At 27.5% G+C, this 14,119-nt stretch overlaps 1 protein-coding gene across 1 annotated transcript in view; it reads left to right on the forward strand.

The window, feature by feature from the left end:
* LOC114129343 (cell adhesion molecule Dscam2-like) overlaps positions 1 to 14,119 on the forward strand; it is a 264,488-nt gene that overhangs the window by 16,475 nt on the left and 233,894 nt on the right. The window contains 1 exon segment of the mRNA XM_050205218.1: positions 7,668 to 7,855. Within this exon segment, the coding sequence (XP_050061175.1) occupies positions 7,786 to 7,855 (70 nt within the window). The 5' untranslated portion in view covers positions 7,668 to 7,785.

A 14,119-nucleotide genomic window follows, 5' to 3' on the forward strand; every position in this document is an offset into this window, starting at 1 on the left:
ACTATCATAATATAATATTATTAATTATTATACATTATACAATGATTAATAATTTGTATTAGGTATAAAGGACATTTTGCAGTGAAAAAATAGAGTATTCCAGTAACACTTCTTCAAGTGTTAGAACTCAATATTTTGTTAATTAAATATTCGCATTACATTTAAAATTTCCTTTTTTATACAAAAACTTTACGTAGACACCTGTCTGTTAAAGTTATAATATTATAACTTTTTACAAAATATTGTTTGTTTATAATAACTATAAAATATAAAACTAATTCTTGTCAGTTCCATAAATTTATAATATTTAAAAAAAAAAAAAAATGATGTATGGAACGTGAAAACATTAAGTGAAAATACTTATTGGTAATTTTCTTTATTGTACAATAATATACTCACCATAATTTAAAAAAAAAAATTGGTCTTACTCTATTACTGTTTACCGCTATTATAAACATGACCGTAGTAGTATTAATACTCCTGTGTAACACGCATTCGGCCATATATAGTTTATATTTAATAACACCATATTATCGGTCATTCGTAATAAAAAAAGATACGTGAAAATTGTTTTGCACCTGACCATCGACCATTCGTGTTATAGGTTAATATCGTACAAAATAATTTCACGCAGCAAAAAAAAAAAAACGAGAGAAAAAATGAATAAATTTAAAAAAAAAGCAAAAAAACGTACGCAAATGCCAAATTTACAATACAGCCATACGTCGTCGTAGTCCTGCGTTAAAATTACCATTCCGCATTGCGCATAATAGCATTATGATATTTGTTTGTATTTTAATGCGCTCGGCGCACAAAACTTTCTACCGCGTCATTCATCGTGACTATAAAAATAACTTATTTATATTTGTGAGTGTGTATACTTATATGTATATAGAGGTTATATCGCACGAAAGGTATAATATGATAATATAATAGAATGGTGCACAAGATTTTGAAAACGGTGAGGGGGGGAGGCGTGTTGTAGACGTGAATTAATGTTTTGCACATTACCAGTGTCTATTCGTGTTTTGGAGTTTTCGTCGAATTCGAGTTGATTTTAAACGTCACTAATAAAAATGTAGGTTCAAAAAAAAGCATTTAATCAAAACCTATACAGGCAAAACGTCATAGTGATAAAACCATTATTATTTATTACTATACCGTCGTCATCATCATCGCAATCACCGTTCGGATTGCGCAGCTGCTCGTCGCTCGACGCTTATCGATAAACTTTGCGATAAATGTTTGATTTGTGGCTGATTATACAACAGCTAAACGTAATTATATACGGTGCACGCTACGGACACACGGGGGAGTACTGGTGCGGGCGAAGCGGAAGTATACGGTAGCAGTGACGGCGGCGGCACTGCTTTTAAAAGCCTAGAAAACTTTGTTTCCGGAACACTCACAGCGATTACTTATGCGTTCACAGAGTTAGCCTCTATGCACTACGGTATACATTATATTATGATGTTACACAAGTATAATATATTTTTATACAGTCGAGTTTCGAAGAGAACGTTCTCAGAAACGTCTGAGCCGAATACGACGACGACGACGTCGCCATTTACATATTTACGCGCGCGCATAAAAAGAAGAGAGAAAACCCAACTCGCGTTCAGACGACGGCGATTTTTTTAACCGTTTATCCGGGTACTTACCATATATACATAGACTGTCTCGACGCGTTTGTCTGTCTGTCTACTTGTCCGTCTGTCTGTCTTTCTATCTCATACTGCAGAATAGATGAATATATATTGTGTATTTATATATATATATATATATATATATTCCTGTTTACGTATTTTTTACCGGTACGCGCATCGGAATGTAATTCCGGAAGAACGCGGCGTACCAACATTTATAACTTCCGCGGTGGTAATGGCGTTCTCGTATATTTATTTCCTATACATGTATAAGCACATTAGTTATGCGAAAAAAAGTAAAAAAAAAAAAAAAAAATGTATTCCATTCAGTTGATCATAAAAATCAAATTGTTCGTCTCAAACAAGGTGTTATTATATTAATGTACTGTGGTGATATTTTTTATTTCTATAAATGGTATGGTATTAAGTGTATTAGTTATACATTCGCTAGTATATTATATTTGTTCCAATGTTGATGCTATTAAAAATATATAGTCATAAACTCATAACATTATACACATATAATATTGCTTCTATAATATCAATTATATTATAAAATATAAATTATTTTTATTTTTATTAAAACAATTTTAAGTATTATGAGATACAAAACAATATATAAGATTAATAAAAGGTTATCGGTTCTCTTAGTTTTAGATTATATATTTTATGCATGAACGTCATTCGGCAACCATGCTCTAAATGGTGATAATATAATATATATGAAAATAAACTAAGAAACTAAGGAACTCGCTCTGCTTTGTGGTAGATTTCGGAGAGTGTATTTCGTAGTTGAGTAGATTACCTTAATTGATTCGTAAAATTTATAATAAGTACCACACGTAAAATAATGTGAATATATTCCAGCCCAATTAAACTAAATGTTTCGTAATTATAGTCATTGTGTATAAAAATAATAATTTACGTAACTTTGAAAATTTTTGAAAGCACCGTGATTACTATTTTTTATTTTAATTCTAGCATATTAAGTAATTAATTAAGTAAAATAATTAAATTTTGTTTAAATTTAAAATTTGAATAAAAAATATTGTGTTTATATATTTAAAAAAAAACTATAATTACAGTAAAAATAATTAATACGAAACCTTATTATATACATTTATAGGCTTTAGATATTAAATGTTATATTTTTGAAATTTAACTATAAAACAATGTTTATAAAAAAAATGTGTAAAAACTGCAAATTCGATATTATAAAATTATTATTAGAACAGCTTATGAGGATCCTTATATTCAATTTTAAAAAAAGGTAGAATTAACTCAATTTAACTTAGAATACATATTTACAGTGTTTACAGTGAGAGTTTTATAATTTTAATATAACTGTTAGCTTATATTAAAAAATAACCGTGATAATAAACAAAATAAAAATAATGAGACACGTATAGGTACATGCACAACATTTTAAAATTAGTACATTTATTGTTTTCAGGTCTATAATCATAACAAATAAGAATAATTAAACACATGAGATTTCTTACACATTTTTTTTCACTTACTAATAGAAGAACATTATTTACTTATTGCAGTAAAATCGTCAAATCGTTGTACCACCGTATTTCTAAATAGTCAATAACAATTCAATATTTAAATGTGTATGCACTATGCATGTTATACAATATATTCAGATTATGTAATATAAATTAAGTATTACCCAATAAATCAACTAAAAAATCAAATCATATAATCAAACTAGTAGATAATAAATATTTTTTATTTTTAATTTACACATTATTACCTTCCATATATATTATTGTGGTGACACGTTGAATTGGTTTATTATTTTGTTTTAATTTAATAAATAAAATGGATGGTTTACATTTAATACTTAAATTTAGATTTCACTCTATGGGAAACTATCCATTAATAGAACCTTGTTATTAGTTTTGGTTTATTTGATTGTATTGGGAAAGATTATTTTGAGAAACCATTGAGTGTTACCAGAAATTATTTTGGGATACATTTATGAAATATACGGATTTATTTCGTTATATGAGTATAGAGTTTTATCATAAGTTAAGTGGCATTTAGGTATTTTTTTTCTAAAATTATTGAACTTTATCCATAGTATATATTTGATAAAAATAAGTTTTTAAAAACTTTCTAACATAAAAAAAAAATTATATATATAATTTTCTAAGAGCAATACTGTTATATTACTTAGGTAACTATTTTTTCTTCCGGATAGATAAACTAATACAAATAATAGATATTTTCACCAGTTAGGATCAATTTGCATGTATTATTTTGTTAGTTATTAATCATTATAGTTCATTATTAAATATATTAATCACGCACTTATAGTTATGACAATGTATGGAATATTTGGTTATCAAAAATACCTAAAAAAAGGTGCAACAATATAAAGATTTACAGTTTAAATATACGTCCTTATGTAAAAAATACACTAAAAAAATGTATATTGTGTAATAAAAGTAAATTCATTTTTTAAACAATATGAAATATAATAAATTTCAAATAATAATATAGATGATTTATATTTTTTCAAAATACAAAATTAATTGCGTGTATCTAATTTCTAATACGATGGCTTTTAATTAAAACTCTAACAAAATTATTATGTACCTACGTTATTATACTTTTGCTATTAATACTTCGATGGCTTCTGAGAATAAACGATAATACTATTTTACTTAGAGCCAAAATATGACCTAGTTGAAGTTTTTACTTATCAAATAGGAGCTTACCATTCTTTATTTCAGTTTATTACGATACCAATAATAAAGATATAAAATGCTCATCTGGTAGTTTTGATAGTTACATCTTTTGACGGTTTAGTATCATTCGTGTAGGTGTACATTAAACAAAATATATAGCATAATATTATACACTTGTGCGCGCATGTAATTATCTCTTGCTGAAGTGAAATTACACGAAATCGCGAAATATAATAATAATAATATATATCCTAAGATTCTGCGTCTACTATCCTCCTATACGTATAGGTATTGTACTATATTCGTTTCGACACCGATGAATTTTAATGCGTCGCGCTATTAACACCTATCTCGGAACAATCGATTACTAAGGAGAGTCATTGTTTCCGTATAGATGTACAGTCCAATATAGCACCATCATCAGATATTTATTTTGCATCCGTACGGAACAGTGTATTGCTCAGAAAGCGCGGGAGTAAAGTTAATATTTTTAAAAGCATTGAAAACAGTTAAAAGCACAACCGAAATAAAAAGTAAAAATATAAATCTTTTTCTCGTTTAATAAATTGCCCCCTTTTTTTAAAGGTATTAAATCGCACAAAGCCCTTTAAGGTCAGTGCAGTCTGATTTAGATTTCGAATAAAGTTTTGATTGCTTTTTTTTTACGAAAAAAATGGGTTTTTTTCTTATGATTTTTATATTCATATATATAAATACACATTGTCACAATAATGGGCGTGCCATTAAAATAATATAATATATATAATATATATATATATATTTTATTTCAAAGCATACCAAGAGTTTTATTTCTGTTGAAATTCAATAAACAAAAAACAAATTTATACATACTGATAACTAAATGAGTTTTCTGTTGTTGACCTAAATATCTAGTTTTTTTTTTGGAATTAATATTTACAATATCAACTGGTGATCAAATGCAACAATACAAATTACTAAAATATTATCGTCTTTGATTTGGCGGTTTCATAGCACAATGCTTGAAATGTTGGACAAGATTCTTGTTAAATAAATAACATATCATTTTTAATCAAAACCTTTGTAAATATGATAATATAATTTAAAGTAAATTTATCAAAGACGCGTAATACGAAGTACGTGCTTTGAAAACTGAATAATTTAGAATTCAATGATTTGTTTAAACTCGTTTATGATGTACGTAGTATTCAAATAGAGAACAAAAACATCGTTTCAATGTATGAATTAACAAATCATAGCGGCAAATACAATATAAATTCACCCAAATATAGGTAAGTTGGGAATCGAATGAAATGTTCATCGCAATATAATTTTACCTATATCTGACACGCTCACTCACACAGCATAATGGCGTCTTAGCGTCTCGTCACAGTAGCGTAATAACTGGGTGTGAGAGAATTTTGGTTCGTATCTTTCTCTCCTTCTCATAGCCTTTTTTTTTTTTTACCGATTAACTATATTTATATACTGATTTAACTAAAAATATTATTATAAATAACAGTTTATGTATTATGGTAATAATACAAAAAAATCCGAATCACCTGTGCTAATTGTACATAAATACCTTGTAGTAAACACAGATACATAGGTTAGGTTATTGCGATGTTGCAGAACCTATATATTGTATTTTCTTATTAATTGTGATGGTGGTACAAAAATAAACCATCGATTAGTCAAATATTGTTTTATCGCGAATCTCGACAAATAGGAAAAACATTTCACTTCCCTCCTCCCCCTCCGCTAAAAACATGACTATATGTCTAAATTACATCACTATGACTAGACATACGATAATATATAAAAATATGTAAATCCTTTGAAATGGCCAAGTCACCGTTTTTGCAAAACGGCGATTAATACTTTTAACACGCGCTATTATTACGCGGACAAAAACGGTATTATTACCATATAATTATAAATGGATTCCGATCGAAACAAAGCTGTACCTTCGTAACACCATTAAGTTGAGCGGTGACACGGTCACGAGTACATGGTGTTTGAACATTTCTCGTTGGGCAGGACAGATGCCCCTGAACGTTTGGCCGATATTATTATGTTTAAGCATAACTTATCGTACTATAGTTAGTTATGCTTAAACACAATAATATTATCATACTTTTCAGTGTCAATGCTCTATTATGCGGTTATAATTATTTAGTTGATAACTTTATTCAAAATGATAGATATTCGCATTAAACGGTCGAACCACGTATCGGTTAGTTGGCTGTACCTCATTGTTTTTAAAGGTAAATATATAGGTAGCCAACTTTCACGCGTCTGGCGGTCTTGTGTAAAAAAAATGTAAAACCCTAAATCTGAGTGTTAAGTTATCAGTTTTCATCCATAGATAAACATGTTCGGTATATTAAATCACGCAATTTGGATTGTGTGAAAATCAGTTTTGGTGTAGTTTTATTTGTTTTTGTTTTTAGCATGATGGTAAAGTTGTACCTGAGTGGATAATTTAACTATGAAGGATTGATAGGACCGCAACCCTACTTATTCCAATATATTTGTGCCTATGCATAAAAATAGAGTTGAAAGCTAACTATGCTATTTAGTTATCAGTCACGTCCGGTTCCCATCTGTTTCATGAAAGTCATTTCCGGTAGTAATATTATAACGACAATGTGAATAAACAACTGAAAAATAAAAATAATTACCTTATTGCTTAATAGTCAATACATATTACCACGTGAGCTCCAGTTTTAAATTTAACTGTGAAACGATGAAGTATACTTAGAGAATTGGTAGACTAACACCTCATCATAATTTTTACAACAAAATATGAATAAATTAATTGAAATTTAAAATACATTTTACATATTAAGTTAATTCGATATCGATTTAAATACCAGATGTACACGTAAATATGTCATATATATTTTCTGAAACACCTATATTATTATAATACTATATAATATATATGTGTAAATACCAAGAAATAAATCAATTCATATTTTGTTATTCAAAAGTATAACAACCATTAATATACTTATTATTATTTTCGGTACAAAATATGTGCCAACAACACAACATGAATAATATATTAGTTTAAAGAAAAAATACATATCGACAGAACTTTTAGCCATAAATATCAGAGACACAAAACCGATGTAAACGAAAACCCTATCAACAATGCAATCGTCTTTATTATTTAAGAAAAAAAAAAAACTCTAATCTTAGAAAATATTTATATTACTTTTCGACTTCTCCCTAACAGTTCTCAATAGATCTGTTTGAACAATAACCACAATAATAATAATAAATATAATAATAATAGGTACATGTACTAATAATCATCACGTGTTTTGTGTTTCAGTGACCAATCGGTGTCTAAATATTATTTTGGCGGTAGCATTGACGTAATGTCGGTACTTCCGTAACGTACAGCCCGAACGGCTACTGCAGCAGAGTACGTCAGGAATCGCCCCGGCAAAATGAACGGTCGCGTGCTCGGACGTGCTTTTATACGATTGGCCATCGCACTGTTATGCGTCAATCATACAGGTAAGTGTAATTATTGTCGGTGTCGACATGGCGAGACAACGCTGTGATGCATCGTGTTTGTGTTTCGAGGCATAATTATGATATTCGATCACGCACGTTGTGATAATAACATAATATTGTTACGGTGTACAAGTAAGGCTCTACGATTTCTGTGAAAGTAGAAATATTCCCCGAAATGAACCGAGAAAATGTGAAGTGACGAATTCAAAACAAAAATTGAATGAGTAAATAAATATAATAACAATTACACGTAGTTCTGAGCTCGTTATGCAAAAAAAAAAAATAATAATAATAATAATAATAAACTAACCGGCATAGAATTAGTGTTACGAGTATAGTATTATGATGTATGATATGTGGTGAGTTGATTAATTAAAGTTTTGAAAATTTTCTCCGATCCTGAATTTATACGATGTAATTAACGTCTAATTCAATAAACATACATAAACAACGAATTGTATGAGTTGATATTACTAATTAGTTTATAATTAAATCTTCTACCGCAAAAGTGATCGCATAGTGTTGAACAATATTTCGTCATGAAATTTGGTATATTAAAAATAATGGTCAACAATATTCTAAATGAACAAAATGCATGATGATAACAATATTTTCCATTCTGCTAACCACTTAAATCTCCTTTTCATTACTAATTTATTAAAATGATAATATTCAAGGATATGTTTTTCTATGTTTTCCACAATATCAGGTCAGTGGATTCTAATGGTATTTTCGTACGAATTTTGTTAAGTTCTAGGTGTTCTAGCCGAGTTTTTGTTATTTTTATTAAGACTTTTATTGGGTTCTAATATTTTCCTGTTCATTCTAAAGCAGGTATTAATTAGACTAATATTCTGATTTGATCAATCATTTTTTTTCCGTGTTGATAGTAAACCATTTTTCTCATTACTCCATTCCATTCTAATCAATATAGTACAACGGTAAATGTTCTTATACTCTGATCATTATAGATACTTTCTTTTGGCGTACTTCAATTTGCTGTATTCTGTTTGTAACTGATTGCCTTTTTTTTCGTTAACTCGGTCATGTCAATTTTCAACCATGAAAAATGTCTAATCTTTACCAATAGTATGATGGTCTTACTCGTCGTTTTCATTCTATTTCTGATGGTCGGCTATTCTGAAACTACAATTAACGTCAAGTATTTTGAGAAGAACCATTAAGCCATCTACTGAGTAGGTACACATAAGTGATAAGTAATAACTTTCTATCACCATACTATATGTGTAAGTATAAAGTAAACTTATTTCATTAATAATATTACTCTAAAAATTATAAGTTACTCAGTTAAAGATTTTGGCTTAGCCTTGATGACGTTATATGTCTTTCTAAGTATATTTGAAATACTTTTGTACAACATTCAAGTTTTTCTTATTTATTAACCATGTATCTAAAGAATTTAAACGGATTACTTCAATTAAGAATTTTTTTTTTTTATTCAATAGTGCACCCTATTGTTGGGTGTGTGTCTATCCTTAGAGTCCTTTTCAACTATATTTTCATAGCGTGAACGAATATAAACTACATATTATTATATCTTTCCCCTACACAACTGATCACTATTCCTACTTACTTATACTTACAGGATTTTGAGTCTTGCGGAACGTAGACAAATAGTAAATACTTCATTTCTAATCAACCTTCTCTGATCGGCTGGCCTGAATAACTATATCATGTAAATTTCAATGTTCTTTGCAATATACTCTTTTTCAGTTTATTTTTTTACCTCTACAATTCCTCTCATGGCTAATTTCAGATACGATTCTTCATCTTCTCTTTCATATTATACTATATGTATAATTTATTTCTATCGTTGCCCGGTATAATATTGTATTTGATAAAGTAGATCTATATTGTAAAATAAAAATAAAATAATGTCTCTTACATATTTCAAAAAAACTAACTTTAATACCACATAACACATTTAATGTGCAAAATATGTTTTTGATTATAAAATTAAACTCAATATAATAACTAATATGAACTGATGAATCTTTCATTTGATTCAAATAGAAGCTATTTTAAATTACGCATATTCTCATCTATAAATGTCCTATAATAATAAGTAATCTCTATAAATATATTCAATTCATAATAAGTTTACGAACAGCGTTCCATTCACAAACTTTTTTGTTCTATGACCATGTTTTTTACATGACCAACTATTATATATTTGGAGAACATACATTACCTATTGTTGCGCACATAAATTATAATTCGTAAAACCATAAAAAGATTTTCATCTGGAACAATTATTATTTTTGAATAATTAATACTAAAACATAAATGTTAATACTGGGTAGCTTCATACTAATAATTTACACTATAGCATAAATTCGTGATAGTCCATAGACCTAATCTAACCATGATAGCCAGCATAAATTATTGAGTTGCAATAATTTGGGAACGCTACAAGTTATTACATCAGTAAAGGATAAACGAATTTAATGTTTTTTATGCTAATAAGGTCCGTTTAATAAAATAAAATATTCCCCTTACGGCCTTAACTGGTACTATCAAAAAACTAATAATTGAAAAACAAAACGGTACAAGAATAAATACGCAATGACAATAAGCGATGATATTTTTATCGGTACCCATAAAAGACCGGAGTATCGGACATCGGAACCACAGTAGCCGAGCACCGATCCCTAAAATTGATTAATTGAATATTCTAATTATTATTTGTATATCAAACACTGATCACTTGTTAAAATATTTTAACTAAACTTCTGCAAATAAATGTATATAACGTTAAATATATGTCAGTTAAATCGTAATCGATAGACATTTCACAATATTCAATGATTATATGAACAATAACATAATACATACAATATACATACGTACAACTTACTTGTTTTAATTATATAGTATTACTTGAGACTACCATGTAATTTATCTCCATGGAATGCGTAATAATATGCAAATACGTATCTATATTATCTATTAACGCGTACATGAACACGATGCACAGCAGTAAGTCTCAATACCTATTATAATTAAGCATCAGTATAATAAATTATACTATAAATTAATAGCTTAATACATTAAGCTATTCTTTATTTGACGATTTTTCGTTCTTATTCTACTTGAATAAAAATAATAATACGTTTTATGTTTAAAATATGATGATGAAAATAAGTTATTAATTACCACTTATAAATTATAACTTCATTGAGTGATTAAAACCGTGTAAATCCACCATATTAAAAATTATATTGTTTCTCACTACAATATCGAAATCATGAAAAAAAATTCAAAATTGGTAATTAATATTAATATATAAGTACATTACATAATTTTACACAAACGAATATTTTTGTTTTTTTTTTTTTTCCGAACACGACTTAATTTAAAAATATTGTATTATACCAATATAACATAAATATCACAGTAAATCGTACTTTAAGGATACCTAATATAATATAATATTTTAATATATATACCTATATATAAAAAAAGGCGTATAATAACTATTGATTTATAATCTACGTATAATAAACCAACCACTTATGATTTATACGCATACTGTGTTGCACTTTTCGCGGATACATACCAAGCGTACGGTGTTAACTCTGTAGTACCTACACATACTATTGGTACAATTACAATGACTATTTCTGGTAATTGTTGCTCTCTACTACACTTGTACGTCGCAGGAAAATACGTAATACGTACGTATCGTAGAGAGTACATTGTGTTAAATACAATAATATTATTATTATTATACAATATAACTGTAATTGAGTTAATCTCACATTAGCGTATAATTATGTACATCGTCCTGTAGGCCGCAGTAATAATATAGTGACCAATACTTGTCTTATAAGAGTTATTACATCATTTTCGTCTCCAATAGATATAACTAATCGCCACCACCATCATAATTGCCACGCAGCATCTGACTGTGATAGTAGGGTTTTAAGTATAAAATATTTAATGTGAAACGGTCACGTTGAAATATTTAGGTAGATAGGCAAATAAATGAAAAATACAGGTATGTATTAACCTATATTATATCCATAATATATAATTTATATATATATATATATTTCAGTTTAGCTGTTACAAATATGTAATATGATTTCTACATACTATTATAATATACTAACTAAATACTACTAACTGCAGGGATAGGTACATATAATACGTATATCCTATACAGTTATTTCAGAGTAGTAGGTGTGTAAATAATATTGCATAGTTTATTATTAAAATTAAAATTTACCATTAAAAACTACAGGTATACTGTATCAATACACACAATTTGTGTAATTATTCCATTATTTATACATACAACGCTTAAATTAAATTCATGAAACATTTTTTAAATTACTTACTTATTATTATAGTTTTCCATCGCTCAAAAAAATATGACGTATAGATATTTTCTATACTAAATCAATGGATATTGAAATTAAAATTAAAGTAAATTATTAAATATGATATATTTCTTGTACTTTTTACTAATTTACTATATTTATCTATGATGAATGTTATGTTAAATAAATAATTAATAAAATAAAAATAAAAATAAAATATTTATCTATAATAAATATATGAATTAGGTAGGTAATTATTATAATGATTTTTCACAAAAATAAAACTCTAAATTCATTATTTTCTAACTGTTTTGGTTAATACTTAACTGTCACCAGATTTTTTTTAATTGGCTGTTTGATGACCTGGTTCTGTGGTTTATTATTATTGCAATAGGAAATTTATGTCAAAAAACTCATTTATTTTTTTGGGAAGTAAAAAATATTTTTAATTATTTTCATTTGAGAAAATATAGATTGCTAGAATGCGGAATATGGTACATGCTGATCAATAAAATAATGTGCAATGTTAATAGCATACTATTGGATAAGTACCAAAATAGTATTTAATTAAAAAATAAAACAAACTTCCAAGAGAAAATTTTTTTAAAAATAAATTGTGTATGCTGCAGAATGGGAGTGTGTGTCACAGTCGTTTTCCGAAATCTACCCACTTAAACCTAGGAATAATATCTCTCATTTATCTTTATTTTTCAAAATTAAAAATTATTTATTACATCGCATACCTAAAATGAATTTCAACGCCGTACGAGAGTATTTTCAGTTTTCTTTTTTTTTCTTCCCACACATGCACGTTATTGATTACAAAATATGTACCTACGTTTTTCTGCCTGCTATTCATTTGACACACTCATTGTACCCTGTATTTTCAAGTCATGTTTGCCTTTTTGTTATTATTATTATTTTTTTTGTTTGACAGAAAACCAATAAATCACAGAATTCTGGTTAGTCAGCAATACAATTTATTAATTGTGGCCTTTGAGATGTGATATTTTTGAATGTATCAAGTTGAAGTAAAAACAATTTATTGACTAGACATGCATCTATATCGTATATTATAATGTATATTGTTTTTATATAGTATTATCGGATATGATACTTAGTATATAATAATATAATATTATTATTGTAGAAAAGTGGACGTTTTTGTTTAACTAATGTAAAAATAATTAATCAGGACGTTTTAATGTTGGATGTTGGGTCTTTAAAAATATAGATTTTTGCATCGTGAGTTTGAATGGTGCTCGTCATGGGTGACATACACAACTTGTCACACGAATTGTTATAAATTGTGGTTTTAATGCTTTATCCAGATTTGAACATTCTGTCTAACATTAATTTTCTGCTGACTTATATACTCCGATTGTCTAAGTTTAGTAGCATTTGTACATAATTTTAATTAAAAATAGTTTTTGTGTGAGGTTAAAGTAACATATTATATAAGAATCTAATAAATAGAAACTACTATTCGAACTATACGAATATGTGCTTTACTGCACAATTATTTGTCTGTTACATTCATTTAAAAATTCAAAATACAAAAGTTAAATAAAAACTATAAAAAATATTGTTTCATAATAAATTATGTTCTATACTATAATCACGTGCATAATAATCTATCTTTTATTCTATCAAATGTAAATAAAGGCTGAGCCTCAAAACTTTCGTCAAATATTCAAGAAGTGTTAGGTATGTGTTATACTAGAACTTACGTCAATAATTATTTCATTTCTTAACTTTTCATACAAGGTTATAATTAATTCACAAGTCAATATCAAATAGAATACATATTGTATTAAAATTATTATTACACGGATTGAGGTTATTGAAATTTAATACGTTTGAATTAAATTAAAATATACACGTGTAGTTTCGTAAAAATACTTTATGCAGTGTTCTG

Source organism: Aphis gossypii, chromosome X (genome assembly GCF_020184175.1).
Source record: "Aphis gossypii isolate Hap1 chromosome X, ASM2018417v2, whole genome shotgun sequence".
NCBI lineage: Eukaryota > Metazoa > Arthropoda > Insecta > Hemiptera > Aphididae > Aphis > Aphis gossypii.